The sequence below is a fragment of the Plecotus auritus genome (genome assembly GCF_963455305.1).
Source record: "Plecotus auritus genome assembly, chromosome: 5".
Classification (NCBI taxonomy): Eukaryota; Metazoa; Chordata; class Mammalia; order Chiroptera; family Vespertilionidae; genus Plecotus; species Plecotus auritus.
Genome location: NC_137776.1, coordinates 48,689,712 through 48,707,099, shown reverse-complemented (window position 1 = coordinate 48,707,099; position 17,388 = coordinate 48,689,712). Strand labels below are relative to the sequence as shown.

At 41.3% G+C, this 17,388-nt stretch overlaps 1 protein-coding gene across 8 annotated transcripts in view; it reads left to right on the top strand.

Annotated features, from left to right (window-relative positions):
* Nucleotides 1-17,117, top strand: part of DYNC1I2 (dynein cytoplasmic 1 intermediate chain 2) — a gene marked incomplete at its 5' end in the record, with an annotated part of 59,835 nt that extends 42,718 nt beyond the window's left edge. For 5 of the 8 annotated variants that reach the window (XM_080667223.1, XM_080667220.1, XM_080667222.1 and 2 more), the window contains 4 exons: nucleotides 1,374-1,518; nucleotides 11,731-11,871; nucleotides 13,706-13,831; nucleotides 16,480-17,116. In XM_080667223.1, coding sequence (XP_080523349.1) covers nucleotides 1,374-1,518; nucleotides 11,731-11,871; nucleotides 13,706-13,831; nucleotides 16,480-16,593 — 526 coding nt within the window. In that variant the 3' untranslated portion in view covers nucleotides 16,594-17,116. Of the gene's footprint in view, nucleotides 1-1,373; nucleotides 1,519-11,730; nucleotides 11,872-13,705; nucleotides 13,832-16,479 lie in introns of all 8 variants that reach the window. The other 3 variants (XM_080667224.1, XM_080667221.1, XM_080667219.1) reach the window with 1 other exon arrangement.
* Between the last annotated feature and the right edge of the window lie 271 nt (nucleotides 17,118-17,388).

The window sequence follows — 17,388 nt, the reverse complement described above, 5'->3', positions numbered from 1 at the left end:
GATTTAAAAGTAGTCCAGATTTTCTCTCTTACATGTAGTATCCCTTTATCTCTATTCCACCACTTCAGACATTGAACTTTTGAGTTCTGTTTTCAACACCATGTTTATGGTTCAAATATGTACTTACTAGGGGCCCAGTGCACGGATTTGTGCAGCTTGAAAGGAACTGTGGGCCACGAGGCTGCAGTGGGCACAGGGGCGGGTCCTGGCCCATCCTCCACGCCCTTGCCTGGCCCCTCCCACCGTGGCCTCCGGTCCCCTGTCTGCTGGCAGCCCCACTCCCACCGCCACTCCCATGTGCTGACGGTGCGGAGCAATTGGGGCCGGCACCAGCAGCTGGTGTGAGTGGCGGCTGCTGCCCCTGATGGCCCCTCAGGAGCAGGGGGAGGTGGAGAAGCCCTCAGGGGCAATTGGGGCTGGCAGCCGCCGCTTGCACCTCCTGACAGTGCTGAGCAATTGGGACCTGCTCTGGCACCAGCTGCGGGTGGTGCGAGTGGGGCCGGTGCCGGCAGCAAGTGCAAGTGCCAGGTAGGACCACGGCGCTCAGGAGAATTTTCAGTAACCACCAGAGGCTCACCCTGATGACAGCGACTGGCACCCTGCCTTGGTCTACTGCCCCCACTCACCTGCTCCACCATCCCACCATGGCCGATGCCTGCCATGTTCCGCGCTCTGCCGCCTACTGCCAATGCTTACCATGTTCTGCACACGCCTCCTGGTGGTCAGTGCACGTCATAGCAACCGGTTGTTCAGTTGTTCAGTTCCGCCATTTGGTCTATTTGCATATTAGCCTTTTATTATTTACTAGAGGCCCAGTCCACGAAATTCGTGCGTGGGTAGGTTCCCTAGGCTTGGCCGGCAATCAGGGCTGATCTGTGGGGTGACTGGCGGAGCCATCGGGGAGTCACTGCTGGCACCGGCCTTGACTGGCCTGGGGCCTGCATGCTGGGGGAAGCTCCTGCGTTGAGTATCTGCCCCCTGGTGGTCAGTGCACGTCATAGCGACTGGTCGACCAGTCGACTCTCTGCCCCTCTGGTGGTCAGTACATGTCATAGCGAGCAGTTGAGCAGCCTTAGTATATCATTTGCATATTATGCTCTGATTGGTTGAAAGGACGACCAGATGACCAGACACTTAGCATATTAGGCTTTTATTATATAGGATTATATAGGATTATATAGGATTATATAGGATTGCTTTAGTAGTGTTATCAAATAGAGTAACACTCAATTTCAGTTATTCTGATATGTTATGGGCACAGAGTTACGTCTGTTGAAATTATGTCAAAGTCTGATAAATAAGCTGTGAAATAATATTTTTGTAAGTCGTTATCTTACAGAGCTTTCCCTAACATTATCACTTTGATGAAACAGCAAAGCTGGAATCAGTGAGATGTTTGAGGGACATCAAGGACCAATCACTGGCATCCATTGTCATGCAGCTGTTGGAGCAGTAGACTTCTCACATCTTTTTGTCACTTCATCATTTGACTGGACAGTAAAGCTTTGGACAACTAAGGTATCTAAAAACAGATGTCTGCTCATTTGCTTAGGTTTCTAACACAAGGTGGTGCTCTAGTACTACATAGGAAAGATGGAAAGCTTTCTATTTTTTTTTTAAATAAATCTTTATTCAGATTATTACGATTGTTTCTCCTTTTTCCCCCCATAGCTCCCCTCCACCCAGTTCCCACCCCACCTTCTGCCCTTACCTCCCCCTCACTGTCCTCATCCATAGGTGTATGATTTTTGTCCAGTCTCTTCCTGAACCCCCTCCATACCCCTTTCCCCCTGAGAATTATCAGTCCACTCCCTTTCTATGGCCCTGATTCTATTATATTCAACAGATTATTCTGTCCCTCAGGTTTTTAATTCACTTTATTTTTAGGTTCACTTGCTGATAGATATGTATTTGTTGTTCATAATTTTTATCTTTACCTTTTTCTTCTTCTTCCTCTTCTTTAAGAATACCTTTCAGCAATTCATATAATACTGGTTTGGTGGTGATGAACTCCTTTAGCTTTTTCTTATCTGTGAAGCTCTTTATCTGACCTTCAATTCTGAATGATAGCTTTGCTGGATAGAGTAATCTTAGTTGTAGGTTCTTGCTATTCATCACTTTGAAAATTTCTTGCCACTCCCGTCTGGCCTGCATGGTTTCTGTTGAGAAATCAGCTGACAGTCGTATGGGTGCTCCCTTTTTTTTCTTGCTGCTTTTAATATTCTCTCTTTGTCTTTTGCTCTTGGCATTTTAATTATGATGTGTCTTGGTGTGGTCCTCTTTGGATTCCTTTTGTTTGGGGTTCTGTGTGCTTTCTGGACTTGTAAGTATATTTCTTTCACCAGGTGGGGGAAGTTTTCAGTCATTATTTCTTCAAATAGGTTTTCAGTATCTTGCTCTCTCTCTTCTTCTGGCACCCCCATAATTCTGATGTTGGTACGCTTGAAGTTGTCCCAGAGGCTTCTTACACTATCTTCAACTTTTTGGATTTTTTTTTCTTTTTGCTTTTTCGGTTGAGTGTTTTTTGCTTCTTTGTATTTCAATTCTTTGACTTGATTCTTGTGTTCCTCTAGTCCAGCCGTGGGCAAACTACGGCCCGCGGGCCGGATTCGGCCCGTTTGGCTGTTCTATCCGGCCCACGGAGCTGAAAGAGCGGAGGGTTCTCTTGCTCTCCCCTCCGCTCCTTTACTTTGAATTTATATTAGTTCAAACAAACACTCCATCCATGCTTTTGTTCCGGCCCTCCGGTCCAGTTTAAGAACCCATTGTGGCCCTCGAGTCAAAAAGTTTGCCCACCCCTGCTCTAGTCTGTTGTGGGGTCTATGTATAATATTTTTTATTTCAATCAGTGTATGTTTAATTTCTAGTTGGTCCTTTTTCATATCTTCGAGGGTCTTGTTATATTTATCAGCCTTTTCTAGGATATTCTTAAAAAGCCTTATAACAGTGGTTTTGAATTCTATATCCAGTCATTTGTTTTCCTCCATTTCTTTCGTTTGTGATCTGTTTCTTTGTTGCCGCATTTTCACTGCTTCTCTGAGTTGGTAGGGTAGCTTTGCATGCTATGTTTCCTATATGGCCCAGTGGGTCGGCCTCCCCAGTTAACCTGAGGTGGACACTCTTGGTGTACCCCTTTGTGGACTGTGTGTACAGTCTTGTTGTAGTTAAGTCTTGATTGTTGTTGGTATCACTGGGAGGAAATGACCTCCAGGCCAGTTGGCTGTGAGGATCAGCTGTGTCTACGCTGGGAGAAGTTCGGTGCTGGAGACAGCCTTATAGGATTAGACTTGCCAAATTGCAAAAGCCTCTGTGCTCAGCCTGGATGGGGTGGAGTCTCAGGGCGGAGCAGACAGCCTTGGCTTCCCATTAGCCTTGCCCTTGCGCGCACGCGCGCGCACGCGCCACCAGACCTCTGCCTTCTTGGCTCCCGAGTCTCCGCCCAAGAGTCCAGATTCCCCCAACAAGAGCGTGAGTCCCCAGGGGCTCGCCTGGAACTGGGGTTCAGTGCAGTCAGAACTGGGGTTCAGTGTAGTCAGGAGCTTCAGACTCCCTTCTGCTAGGGAAAGCCTGTGGAAACCTCCGCAGTCTTTGTGCACACTGGCACGTGCGCCTCCAGACCCCTGCCCGCTGGGGCTCCCCCGCGGCTCCCCCCGGTCTCCGAGTCTCCGGTTGCCTTTCTCTCTACCTGACAGTCCAGACTCCCCCTGTATGAGCCTGAGTCCACGGGGTTTTGCCCGGAACTGGGGTTCAGTGCAGTTGGAACTGGGGTTCATTGCAGTCAGGGGTTTCCTTCCCCTTCCTGCCAGAGAAAGTCAGCCAGGCTCTCAGCCGCCCTTCCTCTCTGCGCACACAAAGACCCTTTGCCGTACCTCCAATTCTCTGTGAGCTTTTCTCTTTCCTTCTAGTTGTAGAATTTGCACTCAGCCAACTTTCCTGTGGTTCTGGATGGTGTCCGTTCTGTCTTTTAGTTGTAGTTTTGAAATTGTTGTGCGAGGCAGCAGTTTAGGTGCTTACCTATGCCGCCATCTTGGTTTCTCTGGAAAGCTTACTAATAGCTTAGCATGATTAACTGAAGATCAAACCTGATAAGAAGTTAGACAGAACATAAGTGAGCTAACTAGAGGTTGTAGTTTTCATAAAAGTGTGCTGACAAATATGGTAATCCTACACACAAACACCAGTCTTCCAACTACTTCAGGCTTTTCGAGCACAGAACTATCTGCCCTGAACTGAGCTGGAGAAAAAGCCCTGAGTATCTCGCATAGCACCTCACATAGCTATCATACAGCCCAGCACTAAAGTCATACATTTTTTTTGGTGAGTTTTTAGAGGTTTGTTCAGACTGCAGTGACTTACAGAACTGATGGGAAAATGGAGAAAAGACAGATAAAAACTAATGTACAGTAAGACCTATTGATAAAGCTGCACATAATAAATTTGAATCATTAAGAAAGTATGGTATTTCCTGGGTGGGTAGGTCAGTTGGTTAGAGCACTGTCCCATTACACCAAGGTTACAAGTTCAAAACCCAGTCACGACATATACATGAAGCAACCAATAAATGCATAAATAAGTGGAACAAGAAATCAATGTTTCTCTCTCTGTCTCTCACCCTTCCTCTCTCTAAAATCAATACATTCTAAAATAAATTTTTTAAAAGAAAGTATTGTATAAAGTTATGGATGGATATGTATTTTTGTTTTCCAAAATAAGTAAATAGTTTTTTCTGTTTTTTAATAAGTTTCAGTTATTCAAAACCCCCACTTAAGTTATAAAGTACTTCCTGATTCTCCAGCAATTCCAGATAAATGTGACAATGCCCTACCTCATTGAAAGTCTCAAGGCAAATTCAGGTCAGGAATGTTAGTTCCTGTGATAGGCCTTGTAATTTCATTTGACCTGTTTTAAAATTAAAGTGCCTTGACTTTGCTGTCTAGCTTTTCTGCAGTATTACATTGTTACTTGCAAAGCAGTATATTCAGAATATCAGACTCTATTTAAATTAAGTTAAATTTTAAGCTACATTTTTCATGTATCCATCTGCCTTATTCTGAATATTGACCTTTTGAATAAGTCATCATGACACAAAGTTTAGAGACCTTACTTTGTTCTTCAATATTTTGAGAAAACCTAGTATCTTAAGAGATGTTTTTTGCTATTACAGTTATCAAATACTGGCTTCAGAAATCTAGTTCAAGTTAACTCACTATTCACTACAGTAGGTCCTCGGGTTATGTTGGAGATCTGTTCCTATGGCGCGATGTAACGCGATTTTCGCCATAAGTCAGAACCCACCTACATAAGCACCTACGTCACTCACATGGAGCACATACACAGCAGTAATGAAGTGAAACAGTAAAAAAATTTTAAAAGAAAGATAACAATTCCTGACCTTTACTTGTGGTAAATAAATAATAAAAAACATAAAGCACATATGTACATATGTTGAAATGACAGAACTTTTTTTTTTTTTTTATAAATAAACTAGAGGCCCGGTGCATGAAATTTATGCCCGGGGGTGGGGTCCCCTCAGCCCAGGCTGCACCCTCTGCAATCCGGTATCCCTCTCACAATCTGGGACCGCTAGCTCCTAACTGCTCACCTGCCTGCCTGCCTGATCACCCCTAACTGCCCTCCCCGCCCCCCCCCCCCCCACAGCCTGATCACCCCTAACTGCCTCTGCCTGCCGGCCTGATCGCCCTTAACTGCCCCAGCCAGCCTGGTCACCCTGTACTGCCTCCCCCCCTGCCAGCCTGGTTGCCCCTTACTGCCCCCCCTGCCGGCTTGGTGGCCCCCAATTGCCCCCTCCCCCTGCCAGCCTGGTCGCCCCCAACTGCCCCCTTCTGCTAGCCTGGTTGCTCCTAACTGCCCCTCTCCCCCACCGGCCTGGTCACTCCTTACTGACCCCCCTCTGCTGGCCTGGTTGCCCCCAACTGCCTCCCTCTGCTGGCCTGGTTGCCCCTAACTGCTCCCCTGCCAGCCTGATTGCCCCTCACTGCCCCCCCTGCCAGCCTGGTTGCCCCAACTGCCCTCCCTGCTGGCCTGGTCACCCCACACAGCCTGCTGTTCAGTCGTTTGGTCGTCCCTCACTAACCCCCCTGCCAGCCTGGTCTCCCCACACAGCCTGCTGTTCAGTCATCCATCAGGTGGTTTCGGTTGTGACAGCCCCTGGCTTTTTATATATTAGGATGGGAGATGGTGACGTAACCATGAAACAACGTATGTGGAGTCGTACGTAACCCAAAGACTGTCTGTATTATCTTTTCTTGATGCTTTCTTTCAGCCTAATATGGAGTTAGAAGACTTCGCCTCTAAAAGCTTGCCTTTTAAAATTAAGCATTTTCCAGTTTGGCATTAGCAGGTAGAAAAATAGCACTTACCTTAAATCTAATGAAGGAAACATAGAAAAATGCTTAACACAATGTATAGCATGTAGTAGGGACTTAACAATGTTCAGTTCCTCCTTTTTCCCTTTATGGGTATCAGACAGAGCCCGAATGCATTTAGTCAGTGGACTGTTTTCTTTCTTGGATTGTTCTGACTTTTTCTTCTTTTAATTAGATTTACATAGTGGAAAAGAGAAGGAAGATTCCCTCAAAGAAATGCATAATCTAGCTAGTAAAACCAAAGGAAGAGGCAGAATTGGAAAGATGAAGCCACTGCTTCTCTGTAGGCTGCAGGCAGCAGTGTAAGTGGCTAGAACTTGGCTGTGCTCTCACCTTAGTAGTCCTGTGTATAGCACAGGAGACATTACATCTCTTAGGTTTTTTGGCTAGCATCTTTTTAGTAATTGAAAAGAATTTATCTATTTGTAGATTTATTATTATTTTGAATATCTCAGGGCTTCAGTTTGCTAGCCTTCTGTTAGCTTTAAATTTGAGGCTTTCATCCTTATATATATACTAGAGGCTCGTTGCAGGAAGATTCCTGCAATAGGGCTTCCTGCAGCCCTGCCTGCTTCCCTCCCTTCTCCACCGCCCCACCTGCTTCCCTCCCTTCTCTGCAGCCCCTCTTGCTTGCTTCTCCACAGCTTTGCTCCCTTCTGCAACACTTGGCTTCCTCCCATGCTGTCTTCAGTCTTCACTCTACTCCTGGATATGCAAATTAACTGCCATCTTGGTTTGGTTAATTTGCATACTTGCTCCTGAGTGGCTGGTGGGCGTGGCTGGTGGGTATAGCAGAGTGATGGTTAATTTGCATATTACTCTTTTATTAGATAGGATTGCTAACAGGACTGGAAAATGAAAGAGTCGTCTTGCCTAAACAAGAACAGAACTTATATCTGTGAAAGCAGACTAATTGATGCTTGCTTTTGTTATATTGTTGGTTGATTGGTGATTGATATCTTTTTGTGCTTGTATTTTGTTGTATTTCAACATAGAACTGTCTCTGAATAAGAATGACAGGCAGGCATATCTCTTTCTGGGCTAGGTATTGCTTTCTTCCCTGAGCTTCTTCGTATAGAACACTCATTTATTCATTCAACTGTGATATATGCCTCTTCCCTCGTCCCCACACATACATGCCTCTCAAATGTTAGTGGCCAAAGAATGGGCCACTGTAGAACGGTGTTTTTATACATGCCCAAGGGCCTTCAAAAACTTTATCAGAATTACTTTTTATTCGAACTGTTCTGCATACAAACAGTTCTGTATGAAGGATGGAACAACAACAATAATGTGCTGGGTAAAATATTTGCCAATATCATGGCTCCCAGTGTCATTGCTGATCTTAGATTTATACTTTAAGGTTAACTGTGTTGCTAGTATTTATTTCTATCCTGTCAAACCACTTGATAGAGCCTCTGTGCTCTTTAACATAATGGTAATGAATAACAGGCAGGTAAGGTTTTTAAATACTCTTTTTAAAAACATTGTTTCAATTCCACTTTAAGCTCTTTAAACCAGTATTTTTACGTTCATGAATTTAACCTAATTTTAAAGTGTTTTTCTTCTCTATCTCTACGCTCTATAAACTGGAAGAATGCACCATTAGATATCACTGTATCTTTGTGTCCTTTTTAAGATCTGCCTGTGCCCCAGTAGCAAAACAAGAGTCCTTTTTTTCCCTTTCTGTAAATCCTCTAAAAAATTCCTAGAAATTTCAATTTGGCACTGCTTCATCTTTAAAGTAATCTACTTCTGTAGTCAGCTTCTAAATTTATTTGGAGGCTATGGTTACCTTTTCAAAATACTAAATTTGAAATATCACAACAAAAAGCACTTTTCCAGGCTTGAAAAATGGTAGGAAGAATATGTGAGAAGTAAAAGCTTCTTAAAAGTAACCTGAATATTTGTTCCATTAAATTTAACCGTACTTGTTACAGGTGACTCTTAAAATGTAAAAATTATTTATTTGGGGGACAAAGTGTTTTAATGTATACATGGTATTTTCTAGTCTCAGAGCAATATCTATCAAAGCATATTTACTATAAAGTGGCAAAATTAAGATTGTTAATGTGATAATTTCTTAGAATTGTTAGTTTTCAGACTTTTGTAATCCTTACACACCCTAAAATTTGTTTACAGTCTCTGATGTCTTAAATCCCCTCCTTATTTTAACAACTTTCCTATTTAACACTTAGAGAATACAAGCATTAAAACAGGAGCAAAGATATTTTACTGACTCTTGAAATAGCAACTGTGCACATATTAGACAAGTTAAAATGAAAAAATGCTTTGGGATCAGGGTGTTTCGTGGGGAAGCCTACTGACCATTGGGACTCAGTGGCAGCATTTACCATAGTAACTTGCTGCTGACCAGTGTCCAGCCTGTCTCTCACATATTTAGAAACTCAATTTTGTCCATCTTCTAGAGTTGATTAGCTAGGGAGTGCTGACTGGAACTAAGACACTGATACATTGGAGAAGGTCAATTTATTAATTTACAATGAGAAATAACTGTCAAAAGGCCCCGATACTCATGCTGGCCTGACCAGCTAATTGTTTCCCTGTAGACAACCCACATGGGAAGCCAAATTATAATCAGAAGATTGCTTAGTGAGCAAGCAGTTGGAACAAAGGAAGCTTTCTAATTTGAATGTTTAATAGCATCAAGCAATGATAACATAATTCATTCATCTTCCCATAGAATAGTCCTGCCCTGGGTGGTAATTCTCACAGTCCATTGACGGAGACTCTCTTCTAGACAGACAGTGCTTATATTGGATACTGTCTGTGTTTTGTTGTATTGTTTTTAATAGACACAGGTCTTCTCAAAAAGGTCATGTCGACAGGTTAAGGAAGGTATTTCTGACCTGGGTATCATTTCTTTTTGTTTTGTTTTGTTAATCCTCACCTGAGGATATTTTCCCATTGATTTTTTAGGGAGAGTGGGAGAGAGAGGGAAGGGCAGAGAGAGACACTGATGTAAGAGAAACACATTGGTTGCCTCCTGCACATGCCCTGACCAGGGCCTAGGTCAGGGAGAAGCCTGCAACCAAGGTACATGCCCTTGACCAGAATCGAACCCAGGACCCTTTGGTCCACAGGCCGACACTCTATCCACTGAGTTAAACCGTCTAAGGTGGTATCATTTCTTTTTAAAGAGATCTGTTTATTTCTGTTCCAATCCAAGTGAAAATGTATTTCCCAGTTCTTTTGAGAGCACCTCACTGTTATGTTCATGTATTTACATTAGGGACTCTGTTAGTTATTAATTTACCCAGTTACCCCAGAAAAATACAGAATTACTCTATTACTTCCTAGGGATGCTGGAACAAATAGTCACAAACTAGGTGGCTTTAAAAGAACAGAAATTTATTCTCTCACAGTTCTGTAGGCTTAAAGTCCAAAATCAAGGTGTTGACACGGTTGGTTACTTTGGGAGGCACTGAGGGAGAATCTGTTCCTAGCTTCTGGTTGCCAGCAAGCTATGTTTTCATTTCTCTTAGGTATGAACCTAGAAGAAGAATTGTTGGGTCATATGTCACTCTAATTAGCATTTCCAGGAACTGCTAAACTGTTTTTCAAAGCAGCTACACCAATTTACATTCCCACCAGCAATTCTGAGAGTTCTAATTTCTCACATCCTCACCACTAACACTTGTTATTGTCTGTCCTATATAGCCATCCTAGTGGTATAAAATAATATCTCGTTATTTAATTTGCATTGCCCTGATGGATAATGATGTTGAGCATATTTTCAAGTGCTTGGTTGCTATTTGTAGATCTTCTTTGGAGAAATCTAGTCAAATCCTTTGCTCAATTTTCAATTGGGTCATTTGCCTTTTGTTAATGAGTTGTAGAGTTCTAATAACTTATCAGATATATGATTTTCAAATATTTTCTCCCATTGTGTAAATTATCTTTTCACTTTCTTGAGGGTATTGTTTGAAGCACAAGAGTATTTAGTTTTGATGTAGCCCACTTTATCCACTTTATCTTTTGTCACTTGTGCTTTTCGCTTTTTATCTAAGAAACTATTACAGAAACCAAGGTCACAATGATTTACTCCTGTGCTTTTTCTTAAGAGTTTTATAGTTTTACTGTTATATTTAGATTTATGGTACATTTTAAGTTAATTGTTGCGTGAGGAAGGTGGCAGTCCAACTTCATTGTTTTGCATGTGTATATTCAGTTGTCCCAGTATCATCTGTTGAAAAGACTGTTCTTTTCCCGTTTAATTGTTATGACACCCTTATTGAAGATCTGTCATGATAACTTTGTATGGGATTTGACTAAGATACCTTTTTGTTGCTTATTGACTACTAGTGAAATGAGTTTTCTCTTTTAAGAGGGAGGGGATGGGAAAAGATAGCTTTTCTAGTTGTATTGTCTAGGTGAAAGCTCTCCTGTGTTTCTTGCAAAGCAGCTATATGTCTTTATCTGCCTATCTCTCTGAGATATGCCTTTTTGTATTTCTTTAGCTATCTCTCTCTTGATCTTAGATATGCCTTCTATATATTTCTTTACCTATCTATGTAAGATATGCCTTTTCTGTTCCTCTTCACCACCTGTATCTGAACCTTCTCTTTCCTTTGCCCCTATTGTGCTGTATTCCACAGCTTGGATACTGCTCCTAGAAGTTTCTCTTTGGTGAGACTTGGTCTTTAAAGAACTCTTTGGTTTGTTAGTTTGAGAGTTTATAGGGCTCAGACTGCACCATTAGACCTTACTTATATCACATGGAGTCTGCGTGCATTTATTTATAAATGAAATTGTGTCAAAATCCCTCATAGTTTCTACTGCTATTCTCAGACTGACCCCCTCAGACTGAGCATCTGCTATTGACTGTGAGGCTCTGTTCTCTGGCTATCCGAAGCCCACGTGCCCTCCCACATGCCCTGCCTCACAGATGCTCATACTGTGCAGGTCTTGTACTTGTCAGAGGTTTGTTTTTACCTGCTTACATTTGGAGCTTTGTCTCCTGATCTTGTTGTAGATGTCTGTGAATCTTTGATTTTGCTATACTTTATCTGGGTTTATGGAGAGATTTAGAGGAGATTAAAAAAATACAGTGCCATTGCTATCCTCTTCCTAGAATCCTCTCATTGACAAATGTTTTTAAAGTACCTTCTATTCCTTTTTTTAAACAGTATGGTTAACTATAAGTTAAAAAAAAGAAAATGCAGTCCAATAGTTGATTCTTAGTTCTATTAACTCCAGATAATTCTATATTGAAACAAATTATCAGAACTTTTTCTAGGCTGAGTTAAATATCATAAAATGTTATATCTGTTGAATGTATGTCTTATTTTGACTGCTCTAAGAATAAACTTTTCCCTTTCAGAATAACAAGCCTTTATACTCATTCGAAGATAATTCAGACTATGTTTATGATGTTATGTGGTCACCTACCCACCCAGCCCTGTTTGCATGTGTGGATGGCATGGGGAGGCTGGATTTGTGGAATCTCAATAATGACACAGAGGTAAGTGGGAAAATAACAAAAATTACATGGAAAAATAGAAAATTGGAGAGTTATTGAATAATTTGTGAAATTCTTTCTATCCCAAGGAATGTAAAAGGGCTCTGTGAGTGTAGCATCATCACAAAGAAACCAAATAAGCTTTGTATCCTAATGATAAACAGCATGCTGTGCAGAACTGAAGGGAGAAACACTGTTGTGAAGAGCACAGGGGCATTTCCTTATACTTCTGAAAAGCACTGTGGTGCCTCTCATGTCCTGGCAAAGTCTCATTCGTAAGGCAGAGGGAATATTTTTCATTCATAGGCTAGAAAGCAGAGAGTTTCAGACTCTTAAAGTATGTTAACCTTAATCCTAACTTTCTAGATTCTCTCTTAGCCTTGATAGAGTTGTATATCATCCATAAACATTAGTCTTAGCCTGACTTATTTGAATGAAGGAAAAATATATCTTGATGACTTGTTCCATGAAAGAGTGAAAACATTGTTACTGTTACTATAAAATGAATACAGAAACCATCAAATTTCCTAATTGCTATACTAAAATCACTTGTTGGCAGTGAAATTTCACTGCAACTATTATTTGTTGTTAGCCATGTGTATTTTTACCAGCTTAGAGAGGCTTAATGATGTTCTTAGAATTCTTTATTGGTTTGTGGTGGTAAGAAGTAATGCTAGCTGCTCTATCAGTAACAGGTAAGGAGAAAGTCTCTTGATTGCTTCCCCACATCCCACTCATTCGCACATCTCTTTATATTTCTAGTGGTATCTGTCTAATCCCTTGAAGTAAAATACTTGGGTTATACAGGGCAAGGAAGGTGATTTATTGGACATATAAAAAAATTTAACACTATGCTAACCGCTAGTTTAGTACTTTGAGGAGGAACATTTGAATACTGCTAGGAAATGATATTAAGCCCTACCTGAATGATTGGACTTGATTATTCATTGCTGGTTACTAGAATGGTACCAATTTTATTTTCTTAATTTGGGTTTTGGTGTTAGAGATTTGTGGTTACAATTAAATTTGATCTCTCCTATAATCTAATTGAAAGAATATATCTTAATTATAATTTTTCTCTGTAACAGCATGCTAGGGGTTAAACTTATAATTTGGGGATGACTGGTAGCAATTAGAAGGATTATTTTTAGTCATATTTCAGATTTTTAAAAAATTGTATTGTGCTTTGGTCTGAGTCAAACATTGAATGTTTGCTCTCCATGTGGCAAGTAAATCTCTTCCTTCAGCATATGAGAGATACAGTCAGATTGCAAGGGGCTGGTGCCATTGTGTTGGTGCATCATTCTCCCTGCTCCAGACAGTTCATGGAATCAGGGGCTTTAGAAAAACTCATACTGTACCTTCAGTATGAACTGTTTCCAAGAACTGTGGGTCAAATCACAAGTTTCAGCTGACAGAGATGCAAGCTACAAAAGTAATTCCTGTCCTCTAAAATTGAACCATAATCTGTTTATGAGGGCTTTTGAAATGTTTCTTTAAAATGGGGTTTTGGCCATCTGTTGTCAAACAGCTTGACTTCTTAAGGAAGTTAAAACAACAAAGAATGCTTTATTAAAGAGAAGATCTTTCAGCATGATGTAGAGAATTTCTTATATAAAGACTTAAGTTATTTTCCAAAACCATTTTCAAGAATTGACTATAATGTCATTCATAATGTATCACTGAACAGCAAGAAAGTTGGGAAAATTCTTTATCTATTTTCATCTTTGTCTTTAAAAATGTAGCCAGATTGGAAGAAAGAAGAATTACTATTTTACATGTTTATAGAAATCTTGATGAAACTTTTAACACTGCACTATATTTTAAATGACTTTAGGTGCCAACTGCCAGTATTTCTGTGGAGGGTAATCCTGCTCTTAATCGTGTAAGATGGACCCATTCTGGAAGAGAGATTGCCGTGGGTGATTCTGAAGGACAGATTGTTATATATGATGTGGGAGAGGTATGGGGCTCACTGTCTATAATTTTGATACATCTATTTAGCTTTCACAATATAGTAGTAACTATCTTCGTGGTTAAAACTAGTCTTTATGGTTCATGAATTGTATAAACTATATGGTTGTAAAGATAGTACTTACTTTCCACCATAGGAAGGACTCTTGAGTTTAACTTTCTTTCTAAACTGGATGTCCTGTGTCCCCATGCAACAGATTTTGAGGGTAATATCATATGTTGGAAGTACCTTGCTTCTTGAAGCATGCATTGCTGGAAGCTAGAAATTCTTTAGGCATAATAAGAAATTTGGAGTTATAGTTGGACTTTCAAGCTTCACAGAATTGATATTGAGATAAGATTTTATTTTTCTGTATTCATATATTTGTTTGGACCAGGTAGTAAAAATCAAAGTGATATTTTTTTAGAGTTTTCTGATGACATTGTGAAAAGTGAATCTTGGCTCTCGAGCCTTGTTGCAGAATCATTATTATTGAATCCAACAGGATGAGTTGCAGTTCTCTCATTGGTGCTAGGTTGTCTGTACACAATGCCCAAGAGTGATTTCCTTTTTTTTCAGTCCTGACTAATGCCTTAGTCACTCCTTCTTTACTATGCCTTATGGCTCCCATCCTCTTGGACACCCCAAGTCTTCTAGCAATTGGATCTGAAGAGTAGATTGAATCAGTTAGAACAGCCAATTGAACTATTTGCACAAATGGAATTATTCTGTATCAGCACTGTCCAATATGGTAGCCATTAGCCATATATGACTGTTGAACACTTAAAATGTGACTAGGACAATTGAAGAACTAAATTTTAGATTTTATTTAATTTTAACTACATTAAATGTAAGTAGTCAGATGTGGCTGGTAGGTACCATATTAGATTGGATATCACTGTCCAACCTAATCTAATTTTATAAGCAGGCACATCCATTTGCTACAATGAATGGTTTGTGTCTAATATGGCAATGTCACATTCCTCTAATCCTATCTAATAAAAGAGCAATATGCAAATTGACCATCACTCCAACACACAAGATGGCTGCCCCCATGTGGTCAAAGATCCTGCCCCCATGTGGACACAAGATGGCCACCACAAGATGGCCAGCAGGGGAGGGTAGTTGGGAGGGACCAGGCCTGCAGAGGAGGCAAGTTGGGGGCAACCGGGCTTGCAGGGAAGGGCAGTTGGGGGGGACCCAGGCCTGCAGGGGAGAGCAGTGAGGGGGGACCAGGCCTGCAGGGAAGGGCAGTTGGGAGGGACCCAGGCCTGTAGGGAAGGGCAGTGGGGGGGGGACCCAGGCCTGCAGGGGAGAGCAGTTAGGGGAGACCAGGCCTGCAGGGGAGGGCAGTTAGGGGTGACCAGGCCTGCAGGGGAGTGGTTAGGGGGTGATCAGGCTGGCAGGCAGAAGCGGTTAGGGACAATCAGGAAGGCAGGCAGGCGAGCAGTTGGGAGCCAGCAGTCCTGGATTGTGAGAGGGTTGTCCGACTGCCCTAGGGATCGGGCCTAAACGGGCAGTTGGTCATCCCTCGAGGGGTCCCAGTTGGAGAAGGTGCAGGTAGGACTGAGGGACACACCCCCTGTGCACGAATTTCATGCACCGGGCCTCTAGTATTATAATAACAGTTATCAAAAAATTTTGGTCATTGTGCCGAAACCGGTTTGGCTCAGTGGATAGAGCGTCGGCCTGCGGACTGAAAGGTCCCGGGTTCGATGCCGGTCAGGGGCATGTACCTTGGTTGCAGGCACATACCCAGTGGGAGGTGTGCAGGAGGCAGCTGATCGATGTTTCTAACTCTCTATCCCTCTCCCTTCCTCTCTGTGAAATATCAATAAAATATATTTAAAAAAAAAAAAAATTTTGGTCATTGAACTGCTTCAGTGAGAAAAAGGCATCAAAAGCCTCTTTTCCCGTTTTGCTCTTGGTACATCACTAAGTGGGAAGAAGTAGTGTACCTTATGACGCAGGGATTAACATATCAATAAAGGTTATCTTGTGCTCCAAACAAAAAAAAAATACTTATAAGAAACCAGTTCTTTTAAACCATGTTTCAAAAACTAGTTCATACTAGGAGTAAAGTATGAAGTAAAAAAGTAAAACTTTTTAAGATTTCCCTCCCCAGCAGTAAAATTCATGAGCTAGTGCACAGGAGTTATACTGCAGGGGTCCTCAAATTATGGCCCGCGGGCCACATGCGGCCCGCCGAGGACATTTATTCAGCCCGCCGGGTGCCGCTGCCTGTCCTGCTTAGCAGCCGACTCGTCCCGGGCCCGCAGTGCGCATAGGAATTTGTTCATAGTTTTTTTTTTAAACTATATATTGTCCAACCCTCCAACAGTCTGAGGGACAGTGAACTGGCCCCCTGTTTAAAACGTTTGAGGACCCCTGATTATAGTTACAGAGCATCATTGTTATTTTCTCTTGCACTGATGGTGATAATAGCAAAATCATTTCTGAGGCTGTTAGAACACGTTTCACAAGCACCGTGTTTTCTTTCAGAATGTGTAAATCATTGTTATAGTCCCTGTAATTATGGAAAGGCCATTCAGGTCAACTATTATTTTTTAATGGAAAAGTTATTTGAAAACAAATTGAATAATAGTAAACTGATCTTTTATTTCAATATGCATAAAACATTGTCTTTCTTTTAACAGCAGATTGCTGTCCCCCGAAATGATGAATGGGCACGGTTTGGCCGAACACTGGCAGAAATTAATGCAAACCGGGCTGATGCGGAAGAGGAAGCCGCTACCCGAATACCTGCTTAGCCCCTAAAAAGAGGATAGGTAGCCTCAGTGGGTTTGGAGAAGACTCTAAGTAGATCCTAAGACTATTTGCATGCTTCTGTCTAAATGATAATTAAAAGGAGATTTCTTGGATTAAACCATGGATTTAATGCCGCTAGCAAATCTTACAATGTCCCTTTTTATATAATATGCATCTTGTTTTGGATATGTGTCATTTTTAATATAGCTGACTAACTTTACTGAATGCAGCCTTTTTAAATTCTTATACACCAGGTGTATATTTGGTATTATTCTTTTGAGTTCTTTTCAACTTATAACACTATATACATTTATTTCTAAAGCACAGATTAAATAAGTTCATATTTTTAAATAATCATAATGCCCTGTTACACTGATAATGTTCTCACTAACCATAATATATAGAAACATTTATCTTAGCCATAGCATGCATTCATCTATCAAGTTACATTCTGATATTCTTTTTCTTCTTTATAATTCATGTGATAGTTATATATAAATAAAAACAAATATGGTTTAACTTTTCAAATTTTCATTTTTATTTACTCCCGCAATTTTAATTTTTCCTTTTCTTTTATAAAGTGTGGGGTGTTTTCTTTTTCATATCTTTAAGTTCCTGTTGTAAGCAGCCACTTCAACTGTAAGGCTTTTTGCCTTAACTATACCATACAGTGTACTGTAGATCTCCCAATTCATTATGAACTGATCTATATATTTAAAAGGCTAATATGCTAAGTGTCTGACTGGTCGCTGTGATGCGCATTGACCACCAGGGGGCAGATGCTCAACACAGGAGCT